Here is an 18869-nt window from a genome sequence, read left to right as displayed (position 1 = left end):
ATTTTTTTGAAAATGATAGCCAATAATATTAAAAAGACCGAGATGGTCAGAGTACATAAGGAAAAAAAGGACCAGGCAAATACAACAGAAGAAAATCAAGGAGGGAGAGAGTAAAAAAGGGCCAGAGATTCCTTGGACACTCCCTCTCTTACTAAGCTATCCGCCACCTTATTTGCAGATCGGCGAAAATGATGAAACACCACCACAATGGAACTCATCCAGTCCAACATTTCGTCAAACAACCTGTCAAATCTCCATGGCGGTTTAGGAGATCCTTTGAGCCAGCAAATGACATTCGATGAATCACCTTCTACCACCACATTGTTAATACCGTTTTTCTTGATTAGCTCCAAACCTTGATGAGGCGCATGCACCTCCGCGTCCGAGGCATCCGCCACCCCAATAGGACCCGCGTAGGCCCATAGAACCTCACCAGACTCATTTCTCAACATACCATTAATTTATATATAGGCTTTTCTTTGCATCTCATCATTACCCACTTCTCCAATATTTAATTAATTATTGCTTTATTTGTCCTTTTCTATTTTCCATTTTGTATTTTTAATGACTCATCCATATCATTCTGGATTAAGCTGAAGTATCTCTTGCATGTATTGATGCACTTAATCCCAAGATTTTCAATGTCGGTTTCGGTCACTACCGAAACTGAAATTTCGGCCAAAATCATGTAAAATTCGGTATATTTTAAACGTATTTTTTAAAATTTCTGTAGAAATTTGCAAAAATTCGGAAATTTCGGCCAAAATTTAAAACTATGCTTAATAGTGCCTTTTGTTTGACAGGCTGGCGCTTCCTTAGAATCACTTGCTAAAGGTGCCGTGTGCTTCTCCCGACGATTTACCATTCGAGAACTTCAGGATCGGTGGTACTCTCTCCTTTATGACTCGGTTACTTCAGCCGAAGCTTCTGCTCACATTCTCGAGATCGAACTTTCTGTTTCCAATCCTCCAAAATCCAACCAGTATTGCAATATCAAAGGAAAAGAATGCATACCCGGGAAAAGAAAAGTGGACACTGTTCGCAGCCATTACTATGCCATGCGAAAGAGAATTTGCAATGGACCTTATAACTCTGTTGATCTTAGTTTTATTTTTCCACCCAATGATCAAATTTGTGAAGGTGATTATCAGGAGCAACTAAAATTTAGTACTGGAAATCCAGCTGGAAGTTGCATGCTAGGAGCCTCGATCCCAAATTGTTTTGGTCTCCCAGAAACCGACTTTGATGTTTTGCATCATGCTTTTCCGCCAATGTTGAGGGTTGATGAGAGTGGTGCTACTAATGTGGATGCTACTAACCATGGGTTTCATACTGGTCAGGTGGACTCACATGAAAATGCTCTTCCAGATGGAATAATGGGTAAGGACCATAGTTAGCAAAACAGCGTTTTTTTTTTTTTTTTCAAAAACTACCGTTTGAAACTCGTTTTAATGCTTTGCCAGTTAAAACTCCGTTTAATACTTTTACAGTAAAAAAAACTCCAGTTTTTGAGAGTTTTTGAGAGTTTTTGAGGAAAACGTTTTAAACACGTTTAAAACATATTGAAAACGACCTTTCAAAAAAAAAAAAAACCTTTCAAAAAAACATATTGAACACGTTGTTTTGGCCAACTCCCCAACTTTACCCCTTCTATATTTTGTAAATTACAAAATTTTAAATGCATTTTTTTATGTTTCCATTTTTTGAGCCAAAGCCATATTAAACTCGAATTTTTGCCGTCCCATTTTATTGCCGAATCACATTTTGCTAACTATGGTAAGGATTGCTTATATGGATTTCCAGGAAATGTTTCGTCTGTGTCAGTAGGAAAATCAGTTGGAAATGACTGCTCATATGGGTTTGCAGGAAATGTTTCCTCAGTGGGAAAATCAGTTGGAAATGGCATTAGTCACTCTTTTGAGCACGATAATCTGCACAAAGATATTCCTCAGATTCTTGGAGAAAATCCATCTGTTTTTCCGAATTGCTCGGTTGTTCAAGAATTGGGCCTGCCACAAACGTTGCCCGTTAACAATCTATTTCAATCCACCGATTTAGAGGCAAGACCATTCTCTAACTTTAGCTCACCAGTTTCAGATTGTAGTGATTCATTTCATCAGTTGGAATATTCTTCTCCACTTCCTAAACTGCCATGGAGAGCAATGGAGGAAATTTCGACACCGGCTATGCCAGTTGAAACAAACCGTGAAGATAAAAAAGACATTGTAACAGATGTTCAGAAAATGAATTCACAAGATTATGATGTTGTTCACTCAGAGCCCAAATTGATTCACGGAATTCCTGGCGATGATGAATTAAATAGTTCCACCGAAGGTGATTTCATGGACCTGTCAAATGCCCTTTTGGACTTTTCAAATGACCTCCTTTATATTGATGTAGATGAGAAAGACATGATCGATAGGTCTCGCCTTGATGGTCTGAACTCCATTTTGTTGAGTTCTCCTAATGATGGTATGCTGAACGCAAGTGTACCTGAAGCATCTAGTGGTGTGGACACGTGCCTCGTGATTCCCGAAAGTTCGTATCCTGAAGAGTTAAATGCCGTTCAAGACATAGTACAATGTGATTCAGAGTTCAATGTGCCATCTACTTCCTTTCAAAATCCTCATTCCTCTGAACTTATTGAAGGGTTCATTTTCTGCACGTTAAACACAGAGGACCCAGAAATCCCATGCAATGATGACGTGTTTTCGCCACCTGAGGTGCTTTGCCCGCTTGCTCAAGGCAGTTCTGAGACTAATACCTCAGTTTTGTCATTAACTAAACACTTTCATGATAAACAGAAGGCCAGTGGGCAGAGGCTTACTCTTGTTAGTGAAGGACAGGAAACACCTTCCCAACCCTTTGTAAAGTCACTAATAAGAGGGTCAGAGGTGTTGCCTGAAATGGGCCCACAACATCCAAGAAATGGTCATGGGTTGACAGTTGGGTTCCCTGAGAATGATGCCCTAATTGTAGCCTCAAAGAATATAGGTGTTGCGGGTGAAGACCGACTTATATGCACATCGGTATCTGTAACTCCACATTCTGTCCCAGATGTTATTCTGAAGGAAAATCTCATAAAACAAGAACCTGGGACCCACGACAACCTTGACAACTCTGTTGATTCATTTCTCGATAAGAAAGTTCAAGAATCTGATCTTACTAAATGCTATCACGAAAATGCTGTTGGTTTTTGTGCGCCAGTTGTACTACAAAACAATGTCACTCATGAAGAGCCAGGATCAGCAGAAATTGGGTTTCCAGAACCAGTGAAAAACATCTCAACATCAGATCATGAAGAGTTATTATCTGGGAGTGATGATGATGTACCTTATTTCTCTGATATTGAAGCAATGGTAATTCTTAAGCTTTGCCATTTGTTATTGTAGTTGTTGGCTTAAATAGCAGATAATGTATCTCTTCTAGCAATCTACTTTATGTACCACTTTCAAGGTTTAAAATTTCGGTTTTGGTATTGGTTTCGGCCATAGCTGAAACCAAAATTTGGCCGAAATATTTCGGCAGAAATTCGGTAAAAAAAATCATTAAAATCTGAATTTCGGTCGAAATTTTGGTAAAAATTTCAATTTCGAAAAAAAATATAAAATGCCGAAATTCCGAAATTTTGGCTGAAATCTGCGCAGACACCGAAATGTGTACTTTTGGTGTTGGCCCCTGCTGAAATCTGGAATTTCAACCGAAATTTCAGCATTTCGTCCGAAATTTAAAACCATGACCACTTTGGTGAAGCCTAATGTCACCATCAATCGTTTAATGTTCGATTGCAGATACTTGATATGGACTTGGGCCCATATGATGAGGAGTCGTGTTTCACTAGAGAAGGTAATTCCTGTAGGTTAACTTGATCTCAGTATATGAATATCCAGCTACTACTAATTATTTTGTTAAGAACTAGTTTGTTGGTAAAACAGACAGATTATTCTTGCCAAGTGTTACCCCACAAGTTCTTTGTAGTGCAATGATTTATGTAATTTGTTTGTAATTTTTTTTTCCTTATGATTAGGGTTGTGCTGTCTTCATACAGTCGCATAGTTGGGTTAGGCATCTTTGGCAACCTGCATCTGGAAAGGAATAGGATATGAAGCTTCATTATTCGCTATGACTGGCTTTGAGCCATTTCTGCATGGTTTAGGTGGGGGACGAAGGTCTCCTGATTGTGAATAATGAGGCACAAGGAAGGGCCAAGCTGTTAGTGAGATATCACTTTTGAAGTTATAGAGTTGTAACCAAGGTTTTAAATTTTGACCGAAAATTTCGAAAACCGAAATGCGGGAAACGTACTGAATTTCCGCCGAAATTTCAAATTTTATTTAAAATATTATTTTTTATTTGTTTACAGAATTTCAGCCGAAATTACCTTAATTTTGGCCCAAAAAACTGTCATTTCACGCCTTTCTACCAAATTTCTGGATTTCGGCTGAAATTTCGGTTTGGGTTAGGACCAAAATTCATTCCGAAACCGAAATTTAAAACCTTGGTTGTAACTTTGTGTTAGGGTTTGCATAGCAAGTGCCAGTCTCAAGTGGGCAGTTTTCATGGGCCACAGATTGCCCAACAAGTCATGGAGGTATCCACTGGTTTCTTCAGGCTTAGTAGAGATTGGCAGTTTGGCACTTGAGTGGAAATGTAGAAAGGGATCTTGATGTGATCTAGGGAGGGGAAAATAGAAAATAGAGTAGAAAAGAGAAGGAGAAGAGGAAGAGAAGAAGAATAGAAGAGGAGAAAGAGAAGAATAGAGGAGAAAGAGGGGAACAAAGGAGAAAGAGGAAGGGAGGAAGAGGAGAAATAGGGGAGAATCCTCAATTCATTAATTCATCAAAGTTCTGAAATCCCTAATACATGAGGGCCTTGTTCAGGCAATGAAAAGAAAACTTGGAAATAAAATAACATGGAAAATAAAAGCCCTAAAAACTAAAACATAGAAATAAAAATACTAGAAACTAAATGGCATGGAAATAAAATTCCTAAATGTTCTAATGGGCAAATATACCTCTTACTGGGCCTACGATCTGCATCAGATCTTCACTGTAAGACCATTAATTGTTCTGCTTCTATAAGGGCTACATGGAAAACTTGCTTTGAACCAATTTGAGACTCTTTATCATCATCGGGTGTTTCTCACCCTCACCTTCTTCTCATTGTCATCATTAGAATTATCAAACGAATTCACTAAAGCGGGAATCCAGACTATCAACAACATCCTCCCAAATTTTTTTATTATCTCTTTATTTTGCATCATCGAAATGTTTCCTCACGTCCAACCTCACTTTCCTAGGCACATGCTCACAAGGCATGATTTCCCGCCTTTTATTTGCCAAGTGTTGCTTCAAGCGTTTAATCCCTCCTCCCAATCACTTCCTTCCACAATAGTTATACTATGTAAAAAGCCTATTCCCCTCATTCTTCTCTCATTTCCACCCAATGTCTACTGCAGCAGGTTGTTGAGCTACATATCTTGTCACAATGGCATTTATTATTTTACACATCACACCTATATTCTACAATCTACAATGAACTATATGTATTAGAATATAAAAGAAAACAGAGAAGAACAAATCCATACATGTTTCTGCATTTTTGCATCCATATGTATAAAAATACCCCCAACAGAAAGTCTTTTTTGGGTAGATTTGGGCTGTTCAACATATTTTTGACACAAAAAAGTGAAAAAATAAATAATAATTGTACAATATAAGAACGAAATCGATGCATCTATAATTGTTTCATTATTTCTAATGTTTTTTTTGCTATTAATTAAAAATGGAGAAACAGAAATAACTATATAAATATGTCAAAAACTAAAAAAAAATAAACAAGAGTGATATCAGAACATGAGGGAAAGACTTGCATAAAGCTTAAATCTATGTTTCAAACTTAAATCATGCTATTTGAAGATGGATCCCAAAAAAGAAGTATAAGTAATATAAAAGTGATTTTAAAGGATATTCAAAGAGATCGCCATTCGCCCGTTCCTATTCAACAAGGTGATTGCCATCACTATCTCATGGGTGAGGACTTTACCTCCATTTAGGCTTGTGTCGGTCCACGACCTTTGGTATGGATGGAAGGAGATTTGCTTTGATTTAGAATGGGAATCCAAGATTGTAAAAGATGGGAAGCACCCTGCGCACGGGTACTTAAAGCTGAATTTTGATGGGTCTAGCATGGGGAATCCTAGTCCTTCAGGCATTGGGGGAGTGCTTAGGGGAAAGGTGTAGCATATTCCAATGAAGCTGAAGTGCGAGCTGTTCACCAAGGAATAAAGTTTCTTGATAAAGTCGATCTTGATAAAGTGGTGATTGAAGGGGACTCTCTTAATATGATTCGATGGCTTAGGGGCTCCCATCCGCATCCTTGGAGATTTGCTCTTTTCTCTGATGAGATCCCTGACATGGTGGGCGGAGCTAATTTATCTTTCTTTCATGTCCGGTGATCTCCCAATTGGGTGGCAGATAGATTAACTAGAGAGGGCGTCTTGCAGGCGGAGGTGGAGTTGTTTGACTTCCTCTCCCCTTGATTGTTTTCTTTCGTATTTGCCCCATGCGGGGATGCTTTTGTATTTTCTTTGTCCCTTTTTCTCATTGTTCCTTGTATAGACCTCCTTGGTCTTTTTCTTATTGGAATGAAATCTTTTACCATTGAATATATATATAAAATTGAAGTTGTAAGATCTAGCATTGTGCATGCATCAATATATCCCTACACACAATTGGCGTACTAAGTACTTAAAGAAAATGTTTGGAAAAAAATTTAGAAAAGATAAAAAATAAAGACACTAGATCTAGCATATTCATGTATATATCTAGTCTAAAAACACATTAAACATAAATCTATTCTTATTTAGGCACTTCAAACAAATTAGTTGTGAAAAACTAGAAGATTATATTGGCGGTAATGCCTTTGAAAGGCTAATAGCTTGACCATTAATGAAATCACTAATTCACAAAACCAGACAACTACGTCCTGCCCATGTTCCTTATCACCTGTTTTTTCTCTCTTTTTGTGCATCATTAAAAATTTCCTCATCTCCAACCTCAGTTCCCTAGGCACATGTTCGCAAGGCATGGTTTCCCCCTTGACTCTCCATGTGTTGCTTCTAGCATTTGAACCGTAAAAATTGCTGTTGACAGTAGCTAAAGAAATAAAAATTCGGGGACAATCAAACCAAACCTGAAAAAAGATTTCTTATTCCTTCAATTGATATCCATGCAGCGTATATAAGAGAACTCTAAATGTACCCCGGAGTCTTAACTCCTTTTTAGTTTTTTTTTTTTTTTTTTTGAATGGCAGCTAGATAACATTAAAAACAGAGGCAAGACCGAGATGGTCAGGCCAAGAAGCATACAAGAGAAATCAAAGGAAGAAAGAGAAGAAAAAAGAAAGCCATAAAATACAACTCAAGTGGGGAGCTAATCGAACATCTCCAACCCCTCTTTAGCTACACCTTCACTAGCAAGTATACCCGCCGCAGTATTGGCGGACCTTCTAATGTGCTTGAAGGTGATCGATGATCCTTCCACTAGGTCGTGGATTTCATAAAAAAGCTTGACGAATCTCTAGGTGGGGGACGAGAGAACCTCTTAGCCAACGGATGACATTAAGAGAATCTCCCCCCACTACTACCCAATCCAAGCAATCTTTATCCAAGCATTTTATCCCTTGATGAGCTGCTCTCATCTTTGCCTTGGTAGCATCTGACACTCCTATAGGCCCAGCAAAAGCCCATATGACTTCTCCCCTAGCGTCCCTTAGAACACCTCCAATTCGTGCAGGACCTGGATTGCCCAAGCTGGATCTGTCTAAATTGAGCTTTAAATTGCTTATGACCGGAGGTTCCCAAATTTGCACTACCACGGGCCGCTTCTCTATACTAAAGCAAAATCTCCTTCCACTCTTGTCATAGGTTAAATGCAGGTACAAACCTAAAGCAAGGGAGAATCCTCACCCAGGATATAGTCAGCACTGTCACTTTCACAAACAGGAAGGAAAGGGGATTTAGCGAGTCCTTCGAAGACTCTTGCATTCCTCTCTTTCCATAGCACCCAAATGGTTGCTAGAAGAGAGACATTCCAAATAATCTTTCCTTTTTCCTTCCTTGGGACCACCGTCTAACCCTCTAGAAGATATGGCAGATTAGAGGGAAAGACCCAAGACATCCCAAACCTGTTTAGTATGCGGCTCCACACCACTTTGGCAAATTTGCAATGAACGGATATGTGATTGACCTTTTCCCCATCATGTATCCACAGGGCGCAATGATCTACCATCAACATCTCCCGCTTCCATAGAAATCGACGATCTGAATCCGTCCAGGGATGGTGGTCCATCCAAAGGTGCAAACTCTGGGAGGTGCTTGGATCATCCACTCTAGCTACTTTGGAGAGCATAGGGCAAGGCACAAGCTGATGATAGAAGGATTAGACAGTGAAAACCCCAGTAGAATCCCAGATCCACACCCTCTTGTCCACCCTTGACTTCCTCACATAGCACCCTTCTAACGTCTCAAGAAGCCTAGTCACTGAGGGTAACTCTATCGACGAGATTTCTTCTAAATTCTAGCCTCCACAATACCCTATCACCATTCCTCTCAAACCAATCCTTTGGGAGATGGGATAAAGTTTTGGTATGATTAGTGGTGCGATGAGGCCCCCTTGAAGGAGGCATTCCTGGATATGTTTGTCGTGGTAATGGACAAGGAAGTCTATGTCAAAGATTGCTTTAAGTGGGAGGAGGGTAGGATCAGGGAAGCAGGATTCGTACCTGAGGGTGGGGATTCGCGATTCCCCGAATCGCGAATCGGAATCGTGATTCGATTCGATTCCCCGATTCTGGGGAATCCCGAATCAATTCCGTCGGAACCCCGATTCCCAATTTTGGGAACCCCGATTCACAATTTTGGGAACCCCGATTCCCACTTTATAGGAACCCTGATTCCCAGGCGATTTCCTGTGAATCCCCAGCGAATCCCAACTCCTCGGCGATTCCCCGGCGAATCTCCGGCGATTCCCAGCGATTCCCCAACGAATCCCCGACGAATCTCTGGCAAACCCACGATTCCCGCTTCCAACCATCCCAGGAGCCTTCGATTCCCGCTTTCGAATCCCGAATCGAATCCCGCCCTGGCAACCTTGGATAGGATTACATGGAAGCTAAACTTTAGACATACCTTCTTTGACATAGAATTGGACTGAGTTGGGAGACTACTAAAGAAATTAAAGGCTTGCTACTATAGAAAGTCGGGTAAAGATAAAAGGGTTTGGATCTGGTGCTCCTTTGGGTTTTCAGCGTCAAAATCATTCTGCCATCAAATTGCGCTTGACCCTCAAACTTCGCTTCAAGCCAGGGTGTGGAGTATACCTGCTCCTTTCAGGGTCTGCGCGTTCGGTTGGATCTCCTTGATAAAATTCTCACGGTAGACTATCTGCATAGCCGTCATATGATTATCTTTGACCATTGTGCACTATGTGTGGAGTCGGGTGAAATAGTGTATCACATGTTCCTCCACTGCGGCTTGGCCAAAGAAGTATGGGGCCGAATTTTTTCGAGATTCGGTATAGCTTGGGTATTTCTTGCTCGCCTTGGTGACTTATAAGAGTGCTGGTTCTCCACGCCATGTTGGAAGAAAGATAAGATTCTATGGAACATGACGTTATTAGCCACCATATGGGCCCTATCCTATGGAAGGAAAGGAATGCTCGGGTTTTCATAGGCCCAAATATATTTATACAAAGGTGAATGGTCTAACCATCTCTTGGGTAAAAATCCTTCCAAAATTTAGGTTCATATCAGCCTATGAACTGTGTATTGGGTGGAGAGATATATGTGCTAGTGGGACCGAGAGGTTGAGCCTCATTCCCTTCGGGGGGGGGGGGGGGGGGGGGGTGTACATGGTCCAGAAAAGGTGAAGCTGAACTCTTATGGGGAATCTTGACCCTGCAGGAGTAGGTCTTCTAAGGGATGAGAATGAGGCCACTAGACAGGCTTTCTCAGGCCCTATTGGGATTACAGACTCCAATGAAGCAGAAATGAGAGCTGTAGTACAAGGTATCATGTTACTAGAGAATTAAGACCTGGATAGATTGACCGTTGAAGGCGACTCACTCATTGTCATCAGGTGGTTATAGGACAGTCATCCTCTGCCATGGAAACTTGCTCAGTGGATGAATGAAATCTACGATATAGTAGTGGGGCATTCTATAGTTTACCAATATGTCAGGTGGGCTAATAGTGCTACAGATAGACTTGCACGATGGGGAGTTGATAGGTCATCATTAGAGATCTCTGACTTTTTGCCCCCTTGAGGGCTTGTATTTTTTTTTTGATTCCCCTCACCTCCTCTTTGTATCGGCCAGCTCTTTCTTTTCTATTCTTTACTTTATTAATATACTTTCTCCATTCAAAACAAATACTAGGAAGATGCCCTCTACTCTGTTCTCGATTCTATCTTTATCTCTTACCTTGCCACATACGTAAGATGGTTGCAATAGGAACATTATCATTCTTTCTTATATGTAGTTTTTGTTTTCTACTATGCTTGACTCTTTTCTTTTCTTGTCTATTCATTTGTCCTTTTGTCTCCACATGTTAAGAGTTGCACAGAAGAACATCTAAGTGCATATTCTCAAATATATCTAATCTTCATATTTCATATAATCTTATTATTTGTGGAAAATTGTGATAATTCTGAATCAAAATTGTCCTCTTTCCGATGTTCAGTTTCCAAGTATCAATATGAGGATACTAAGAAGGCAATCATAAGGTTGGAACAAGGTGCTCATTCTTATATGCAAAGAGCTATGACATCTCATGGAGCTTTTGCAATTTTTTATGGGCGCCATTTGAAGCATTATATTAAGAAACCTGAGGTATTTATTCTAGATTTGGGCCTTTGAAATTTTCTGTCAACTTTGTTTCATATATAATATTTATATGCTTGCATTGCAATTTATTTGTTTTTTTACCTTTTTGTTTTTCAGTTAAGAGGCCATGCCGCCAATATTGTAATATTTATTTGAGATTTAATTTCTATATTGCATTTTCCAGTTATATTTAGATGTCATAATGAATCAATTCCCATATATCATGGTTGTATTCTGCCAAGTGCGTATCATTTTCCGTCAACTCTGTTTCATATATAATATTTACATCCTTGCATTGCAATTTATTTGTTTTTTACCTTTTTTGTTTTTCAGTTAGAGAGGCCATGCCGCCAATATTGTAATATTTATTTGAGATTTAATTTCTATATTGCATTTTTCCAGTTATATTTAGATGTCATAATGAATCAATTCCCATATATCATGGTTGTATTCTGCCGAGGGCGAATCATTGTTGCCTAGTTCACTATGAAGTAATCTTAAATGATGTACATGTTAAAGAGTTTTTATGTGGTGGTTGCGTGTGTATTATTTGTGGAAGTACACATGCAGAAGAATGTATAGTGGGGCCCACCTCTTTGGATGGTCTAAACCATTTATTTACTGGTCCCTATCGTAGATAGGCCATGCCCTTAATATCTTCACCATAGCATGATCAGAACTGTCCAATATATTTGGTGTAAAATGGACAGCCTACAAAGTTAAAAGAATGGTGTAGACACCTCCACAAATTGAAGAGTTAGGATCATCCTATGGAGAAGCTTTTTGGGTCACGATCTGTCTACAGTTAGGACCAACAAATGAATGGGGACCATCCTTCATGAAAAAAAGAGATAGTTATGGAAGTAGGGATAGTTATGAAAGTGGGGTCAATTAGCAGTGCATTAAGGTTGTAACGACCCGAAACAATCAAGCCGCTATAAGCGCAATAAAACCACTGAAAAACACCATGAATATTTTTTTTAAAGACATAAGATAAACTAAATTATAACATTCTTAAACTTGCCACAACCACAAATCTTATTTCAATTTAAAACCCAAGTAAAAGTCGCAGTCTGAAAAATAAAACAAAAGTCTTACAATTTAAAAACATCCATAAACTTAAAAATTAAAGACGATGACATAACATGTCGTCGGAACTCAAGAACCAAATCTTCACTACGCACTCCTCTTCCATTTTTCCTTCTAGGTATCCTCATCAGCAAAAGTAGCATCACCCATATTTTCATTTCTTGAAATTTAAACAACGTAAGCAAGATCCTCCAGTGACTAAATTCAAGTATATCAAACAATATTGGTGCGTGGTAATGTAGAATGATCACATGAAGAATGAGTTATATAAAAAAAATGAAAATATAGAGATATGAAGAACAATATAATCCACAATCGGCAATAATTAAAGGAACATAAATCTTTAATGTACAAATTCTGTAAATGACATGCGACGGCTACACCCCGAGCTCATCTGGCATTTTTCCCCCTCTTCTTTTCTTTCATTTCTTTCTATCCAGGTGCCCTGCCACACGACTTATCCACTACCCCCGTCTAAAAGTAGTAGCGGTTTTGGACTTTTGATTACGGATGACAGACATCATGTCAAGCCGCCTTAGGGATTATTTCCCTTCGGTAAGATTATCAACACAAGGCTGCGCACTCTGATCGTGCTGACTTTTGACCTTTTTGGCCTAAGGACGACACAACGGCCTCCCTTATACCCCCATCTATATGCCATGACAAATCAGAGAATGATCCAATTCTTTTATTATTATTTTTTCTTTTGAACTACAACATGTGTATCGATAAGAATTTGGAATTGAAAACAACCGATTTATCATGTCACTTAACTAGATTAACAAATGAAAATATGAACTTAAACACGCAATTTATTCTAACATTACAAACCCATATTGAGAGATATACAGGAATAGTCTAACTGTCACTTGCCTTAACACTTCTGTCTGATGAGAGAAACCACGAAGTCCCTAAACAAGGGTAGAGGGGCGGCAAACCTAAAAGCGAGGCCAACATACAATTACGCTTGATTCACACCAGTTTACCATTTCTAAACAACGGTGGTTCGGGGTGTCAATTATCCTTCCTTTAATAATACTTATTATTATGATAATATATATTCATGTTGGTTCAAATTAGTGCTGAAATTTCAGATTTAATAAGTTCAAAATAGTGCTGAAATTTCAGATTTAATAGGTGTAAATAGTGTTGAAATTTCAGATTTAATGGGTTCAAAATATTGCTAAAATGTCAGATTTAATGGGTGTAAATAGTGCTGAAATTTCAGATTTAATGCTACTTTTTATACCCATAAAGTTACACTAATTTTTTTTTTACATACGTACACACACACACACACACACACACACACACATATATATATATATACGCTTAGTAATCTTAAATGTTATTTTCACCCTAAAAATCAAAATATACATACCGATATATTTAGTTAATATTAAATTCTAGATTTAATATTAATGTTTTTTATAAATATAAAGATTAGCCCAAAATTTCAGATTTAGTATTATTACGTTATTATTTTTCTTCATAAAATAAATATATTCGTAAATCTACAAAATTTTAAATTAGTTTACACAAGACTCGCTTGTATAATCGAAATCCAAATTGTTTAGATTCATGAGTATACATAAAGGAGGAAACCCTAAAGTTTTAGGTCTCGATCATGGGGTACAACCCTATGATCTCTTATTTTAAAGTCCTTAAAAATCTCTAGGTTATGAAAATACGGCACTTACTTGGAGTGGATCGAAGTTGGAACGGTTAGATCGTTCACTATCTTCTCTTTTTCTTCTCTTTTTTCTTCTTTTTCTCTCTTATTCTCTTCCCCTATATTTTTTTTCACACATAGGAGGGAAAAGATTAGTGCGCACATTTTTCAAGGAAGGGAAAAACGTGACCTACTATTTGGGTTTTTGATTTAAATGGTTTGTTTCTTTATTAATCTCTTTCTTAGGTGTCACTCCCTGATTTGTTGCTAATTTGAAACTCATAATATATGTAACTTGATTTGATTTTTGATTTTTAAACAAAGAGCAAGAGGAGCCCACAAAAAAGTTGCGCACAACGCTAGGGGAAGAGTTGTGCGCATGATTTTCAAGAAAGGGAAAAATCTTGCTATCTTCCCCAAATTAGTTAATTTAGATCCTATTTTATCTCATTCCATGTTTATCCTTTTTGACTTGCATATCTTTCTTTTCTTATTAATTATATTTTACCCTTAAGTAAGACCTTAGTATATTCATTAAGATTTTAGAGAGATCTTATCAAATATTAAAGATAAATAGGTGGACCCTCCAAACATGGGGGAACGTGTGCACGTTTTTCCCTTTTTCGGAAAACGTAGGTTACTTTTCAATTTCCACCAATTTGTCTTATTTTCTCAACTTTGGTAATTTTCACGAAAATAAATTTTCAAGGAAAGTTATTTATCATATTAAAGTTCTAAATACTTTAAACAAGGACCCTTGATCCATAGATCATCCGATCTAAGGTAATCGAGGGAAAAATAAAGGTCCAAATTCAAGATCCGACATCGATCCAAGATGGATTGATGATGTTGACTATTAATTTGAACACTAAAGACCAAAAATTAGATTTTTATAAAGATCAATAAGGGAGATTGAAAGAGTGGTCTTTACATTACATCCCCATAGAGAGGTTGACTTCACCTATAGGATGGCCCTTGCTGAACTAAAGGAACTGAAGGAGCAGTTGTCTGAGTTACTTGAGAAGGGATTCATCAGGCCATGTTCTTCGCCGTGGAGTGCTCCTGTTTGATTTGTTAAGAAGAAGGATGGCAGCCTCCGTCTATGTATTGATTATCGATAGCCAAACAAAGTCACCATCAAGAACCGTTATCCTTTGCCGAGGATTGACGATCTCTTTGATCAGTTGCAGGGGGCCTGCTACTTTTCCAAGATTGACCTCAGATCGGGGTATCATCAACTACGAGTCAGGGATGAGGACATTCCTAAGACTGCATTCAGGACCCGTTATGGCCATTTTGAATTTGTAGTGATGCTGTTTGGGTTGACAAATGCCCCGACGATATTCATGGATGTTATGAACAGAATCTTCAAGTCCTTGGAGCTGTTTGTAGTGGTGTTTATTGATGATATCCTCATCTATTCGAAGTCCAGGGAGGATCATGCAAATCATTTGAGACAGGCACTTGAGACTTTAAGGCAGAATCAGTTGTTTGCCAAGTTCTCCAAGTGCGAATTTTGGTTAGATAGTGTGACATTCTTAGGTCTTGTGGTCTCTAAGGAGGGTATCTCAGTCGACCCAGCAAAAATTGACTCAGTTACGCTGTGGAAGCAACCCACTAATGCGACTGAGATTAGGAGTTTCATGGTTTGGCAGGGTATTACAGAAAGTTTGTGGAAGGTTTCTCTTCACTGGCGGGTCCATTGACAAAGTTGACTAGAAAGAATACAAAGTTTGTCTGGAACGATGAATGTGAGCTCAGTTTTCAGGATTTGAAGAAGAAGTTAACTTCTGCGCCAGTTCTCATACTTCCTTTTGAAGGAGGGGAGTATGTTGTGTACAGTGATGCTTCCATCAAGGGATTGGGTTGTGTACTCATGCAGGCAGGAAGGGTGATCGCCTATGGGTCACGTCAACTGAAGAGGCACGAAGTAAACTATCCTACACTTGATTTGGAGCTAGCAGCAGTGGTTTTTACGCTCAGAATCTGGCGGCATTATTTGTATGGGGTAAAATTTGAGGTCTTCACAGATCACAAGAGCCTCAAGTACCTTTTTGATCAGAAAGAATTAAACATGCGCCAGAGGAGGTGGCTCGAGTTCCTGAAAGACTATGATTTCACCTTGATCTACCATCCTGGGAAGGCCAATGTTGTGGCAGATGCCCTTAGCAGGCAGGGTCGTGCTTCGATGGCTTGCTTGATGATGGAGGAATGGAGACTTCTGGAACAGTTCAGGGATCTATCACTGGGGACTTGTGAGATTGGTGAAAGTTCTTTCATAGCCGACCTACGAGTAGGCGTGGACATGGTTCCGGTTCGAACCGAGGAACCGAACCGAACCGGCACATTCGGTTCGGTTCGGTTCGGTTCCATTTCTATATGGTTCGGTTCCGGTTCAGAAATCCGGGAACTGGTGCAAATTCGGTTCGGTTCTGGGTTTGAGATTCCGGAACCGAGAACCGAACAGAGAACCGATCCTCACCTTAAGTGTCTCCTCCCACCCTCCTAACCCATCTCTCTCCACATTATAAACTAATATTTTATGGATAAAAAAAAATTATGGTTTCCAAACATGGCCTTATTCTATATCACCACAAGGTATAGAGTAAGTGAGATCAAGACCGTTGATCTTCTATATCACCACGAGGGAGCCCACATTGTCTTTCTCCCATGTTGAACAGAATAACCAAGTGTAATTCATTATTCATATATAAACAGGGCCATTGGTGAAGGTTGGGTAAACCCAGAAGCGAACCGAACCGATTATATATGGTTCTGGTTCGGTTCGGTTCCATACATATATGGTTCGGTTCTGGTTCCAATTTCAGGGAACCGATTATATATGGTTCGGTTCTGGGTTGAGCCCAAAACCGAACCGAACCGAACCGAACAATGTCCACCCCTACCTACGAGTACAGTCAGACTTGTTGGAGTCGATAAGATCGGCTCAAGCTGATGATACCGAGATTATTCAGTTGCGGACTGTTATAGATTCCAGGCCAGAATTATCTATTGGACCATATGATTGTCTTTACTTCAAAGGTCGGATTTGTGTACCGGCTAAGAAAGATCTCAGGAAGAGCATCTTAGATGAGGCTCATAAGTCTCGCTACAGCATCCATCCGGGTAACACTAAGATGTATCAAGACTTGAAGAGGAACTTCTGGTGGAGTGGAATGAAAAGAGAAGTGGCTGATTATGTTTCTAAATGATTGACTTGTCAGAAGATTAAAATCGAGCACCAGAAACCTAGGGGTACTCTTGAACCTTTGGAAATCCCTGAATGGAAGTGGGACAGTCTGTCTATGGATTTTGTCATGGATTGCCAAGAACTAAGCTTGGATTTGATAGCATCTGGGTGATCGTGGACCGCGTCACCAAGTCAGCACATTTCATTCCCATGAAGAAGACTTGGACTTTAGATAAGATGGCATAGGTTTATGTTGATCAAATCATCAGATTGCATGGTGTGCCTTCATCTATTGTATTAGATAGAGACACTAGATTTACCTCCAACTTTTGGCGTAAATTGCATGAGGCCTTGGGTTCGAAGTTGAACTTTAGCACTGCCTATCACCCTCAGACTGATGGCCAGACAGAGAGGGTAAATCAAATTATAGAGGATCTGTTGAGAGCTTGCATTCTTGATTTTGGAGGAGACTGGGAGCAGCACTTGCCCTTGGCTGAGTTCCGCTTATAACAATAGTTATCAGCAGAGCATGCCCCCTTCGAAGTATTGTATGACCGTCCTTGCAGATCCCTGTTGTGTTGGGTAGAAGTCAGAGAGAAGCAATTGCTTGGGCCAAAAATCGTGCAAGAAACTGCAAAGATGGTGACCTTGATTGAAGACAGCTAAGAGCACACAGAAAAGCTATGCCGATTAGCGGCGTAGAGAGCTCGAGTTTGCTGTGGGAGATAAAGTGTTTGTGAAGATCTCACCTTTCAAGGCAGTGATGAGATTCGAAAGGAAGGAAAATTAAGCCCTCGCTACATCGGACGGTATTGTATCTCTAAGCGAGTTGGAGTTCGAGCATATGAGCTGGAGTTGCCTCCAAACCTTGATCGGATGCATAATATTTTTTATGTGTCCATGCTTCGCTCATACCATCCCGACCCTTCTCACATTCTTGTGGATGGCGAAGTAGAGCTATAGGAAGATTGGTCTTTTTTCGAGGGGCCATTGCGCATTTTGGAGCGTGAGAGAGTCCTAAGGAACAAGACAATTCCCTTGGTCAAGGACTCAAGGTACTTTGGCGTCATCACGGCGTCGAAGAGGCTACTTGGGAGCATGAGTCGGAAGTTCAGAAAAACTTTCCGGAGCTCTTCTGAGGTAAAATTCCTTAGAATAGATTAATTATTCTTTTGCAAGTTATGTTAGTAGATAAGTGAATTATTACCCGTCTCTATCTCCAAAATTTTGACTTTATACTTGTGGAAGTTGAATTTCGAGGACGAAATTCCTTTAAGGGGGGTAGAATGTAAAGACCACCCTTTCAATCTCCCTTATGGATCTTTATAAAAATCTAATTTTTGGTCTTTAGTGTTCAAATTAATGGTCAAGATCATCGATCCATCTTGGATCGATGTCTGATCTTGAATTTGGACCTTTATTTTTCCCTCGATTACCTTAGATCGGATGATCTATGGATCAAGGGTCCTTGTTTAAAGTATTTAGAACTTTAATATGATAAATAACTTTCCTTGAAAATTTATTTTCGTGAAAATTACCAAAGTTGAGAAAATAAGACAAATTGGTGGAAATTGGGAAGTAACCCGCGTTTTCCCCAAGAAGAGGGAAACGTGCGCACGTTCCCCCATTTGGTGGGTCCACCTATTTATCTTTAATATTTGATAAGATCTCTCTAAAATCTTAATGAATATACTAAGGGCTTATTTAAGGGTAAAATATAATTAATAAGGAAAGAAAGATATGCAAGTCAAAAAGGATAAACATGGAATGAGATAAAATAGGATCTAAATTAACTAATTTGGTGAAGATAACAAGATTTTCCCCTTTCTTGGAAATCGTGCGCACAACTCTACCCAGAGGTTGTGCGCAACTTTTTTGTGGGCCCCTCTTGCTCTTTGTTTAAAAATTAAAAATCAAATCAAGTTACTTATATTATGAGTTTCAAATTAGCAACAAATAAAGGAGTGAAACCTAAGAAAGAGATTAATAAAGAAACAAACCATTTAAATCAAAAACCCAAATTGTAGGCCACGTT

At 39.2% G+C, this 18869-nt stretch overlaps 1 protein-coding gene across 2 annotated transcripts in view; it reads left to right on the top strand.

Moving 5' to 3' along the window:
• EMB1967 (Forkhead-associated (FHA) domain-containing protein) overlaps window positions 1–18869 on the top strand; it is a 59200-nt gene that overhangs the window by 9121 nt on the left and 31210 nt on the right. Inside the window, exons 2-5 of one of the 2 annotated variants that reach the window (XM_077364911.1) lie at window positions 804–1380; window positions 1867–3359; window positions 3792–3846; window positions 10741–10889. In XM_077364911.1, coding sequence (XP_077221026.1) covers window positions 804–1380; window positions 1867–3359; window positions 3792–3846; window positions 10741–10889 — 2274 coding nt within the window. Of the gene's footprint in view, window positions 1–803; window positions 1381–1803; window positions 3360–3791; window positions 3847–10740; window positions 10890–18869 lie in introns of both variants that reach the window. The other variant, XM_077364910.1, reaches the window with a different exon arrangement.

This window comes from Tasmannia lanceolata, unplaced genomic scaffold (genome assembly GCF_043159265.1).
Source record: "Tasmannia lanceolata isolate RefF3 unplaced genomic scaffold, GAP_Taslan_0.1 ptg000020l, whole genome shotgun sequence".
NCBI classification, from domain to species: domain Eukaryota; kingdom Viridiplantae; phylum Streptophyta; class Magnoliopsida; order Canellales; family Winteraceae; genus Tasmannia; species Tasmannia lanceolata.
The sequence above is the reverse complement of the archived record's forward strand: the minus strand, read 5'-3'. Positions and strand labels throughout refer to the sequence as shown.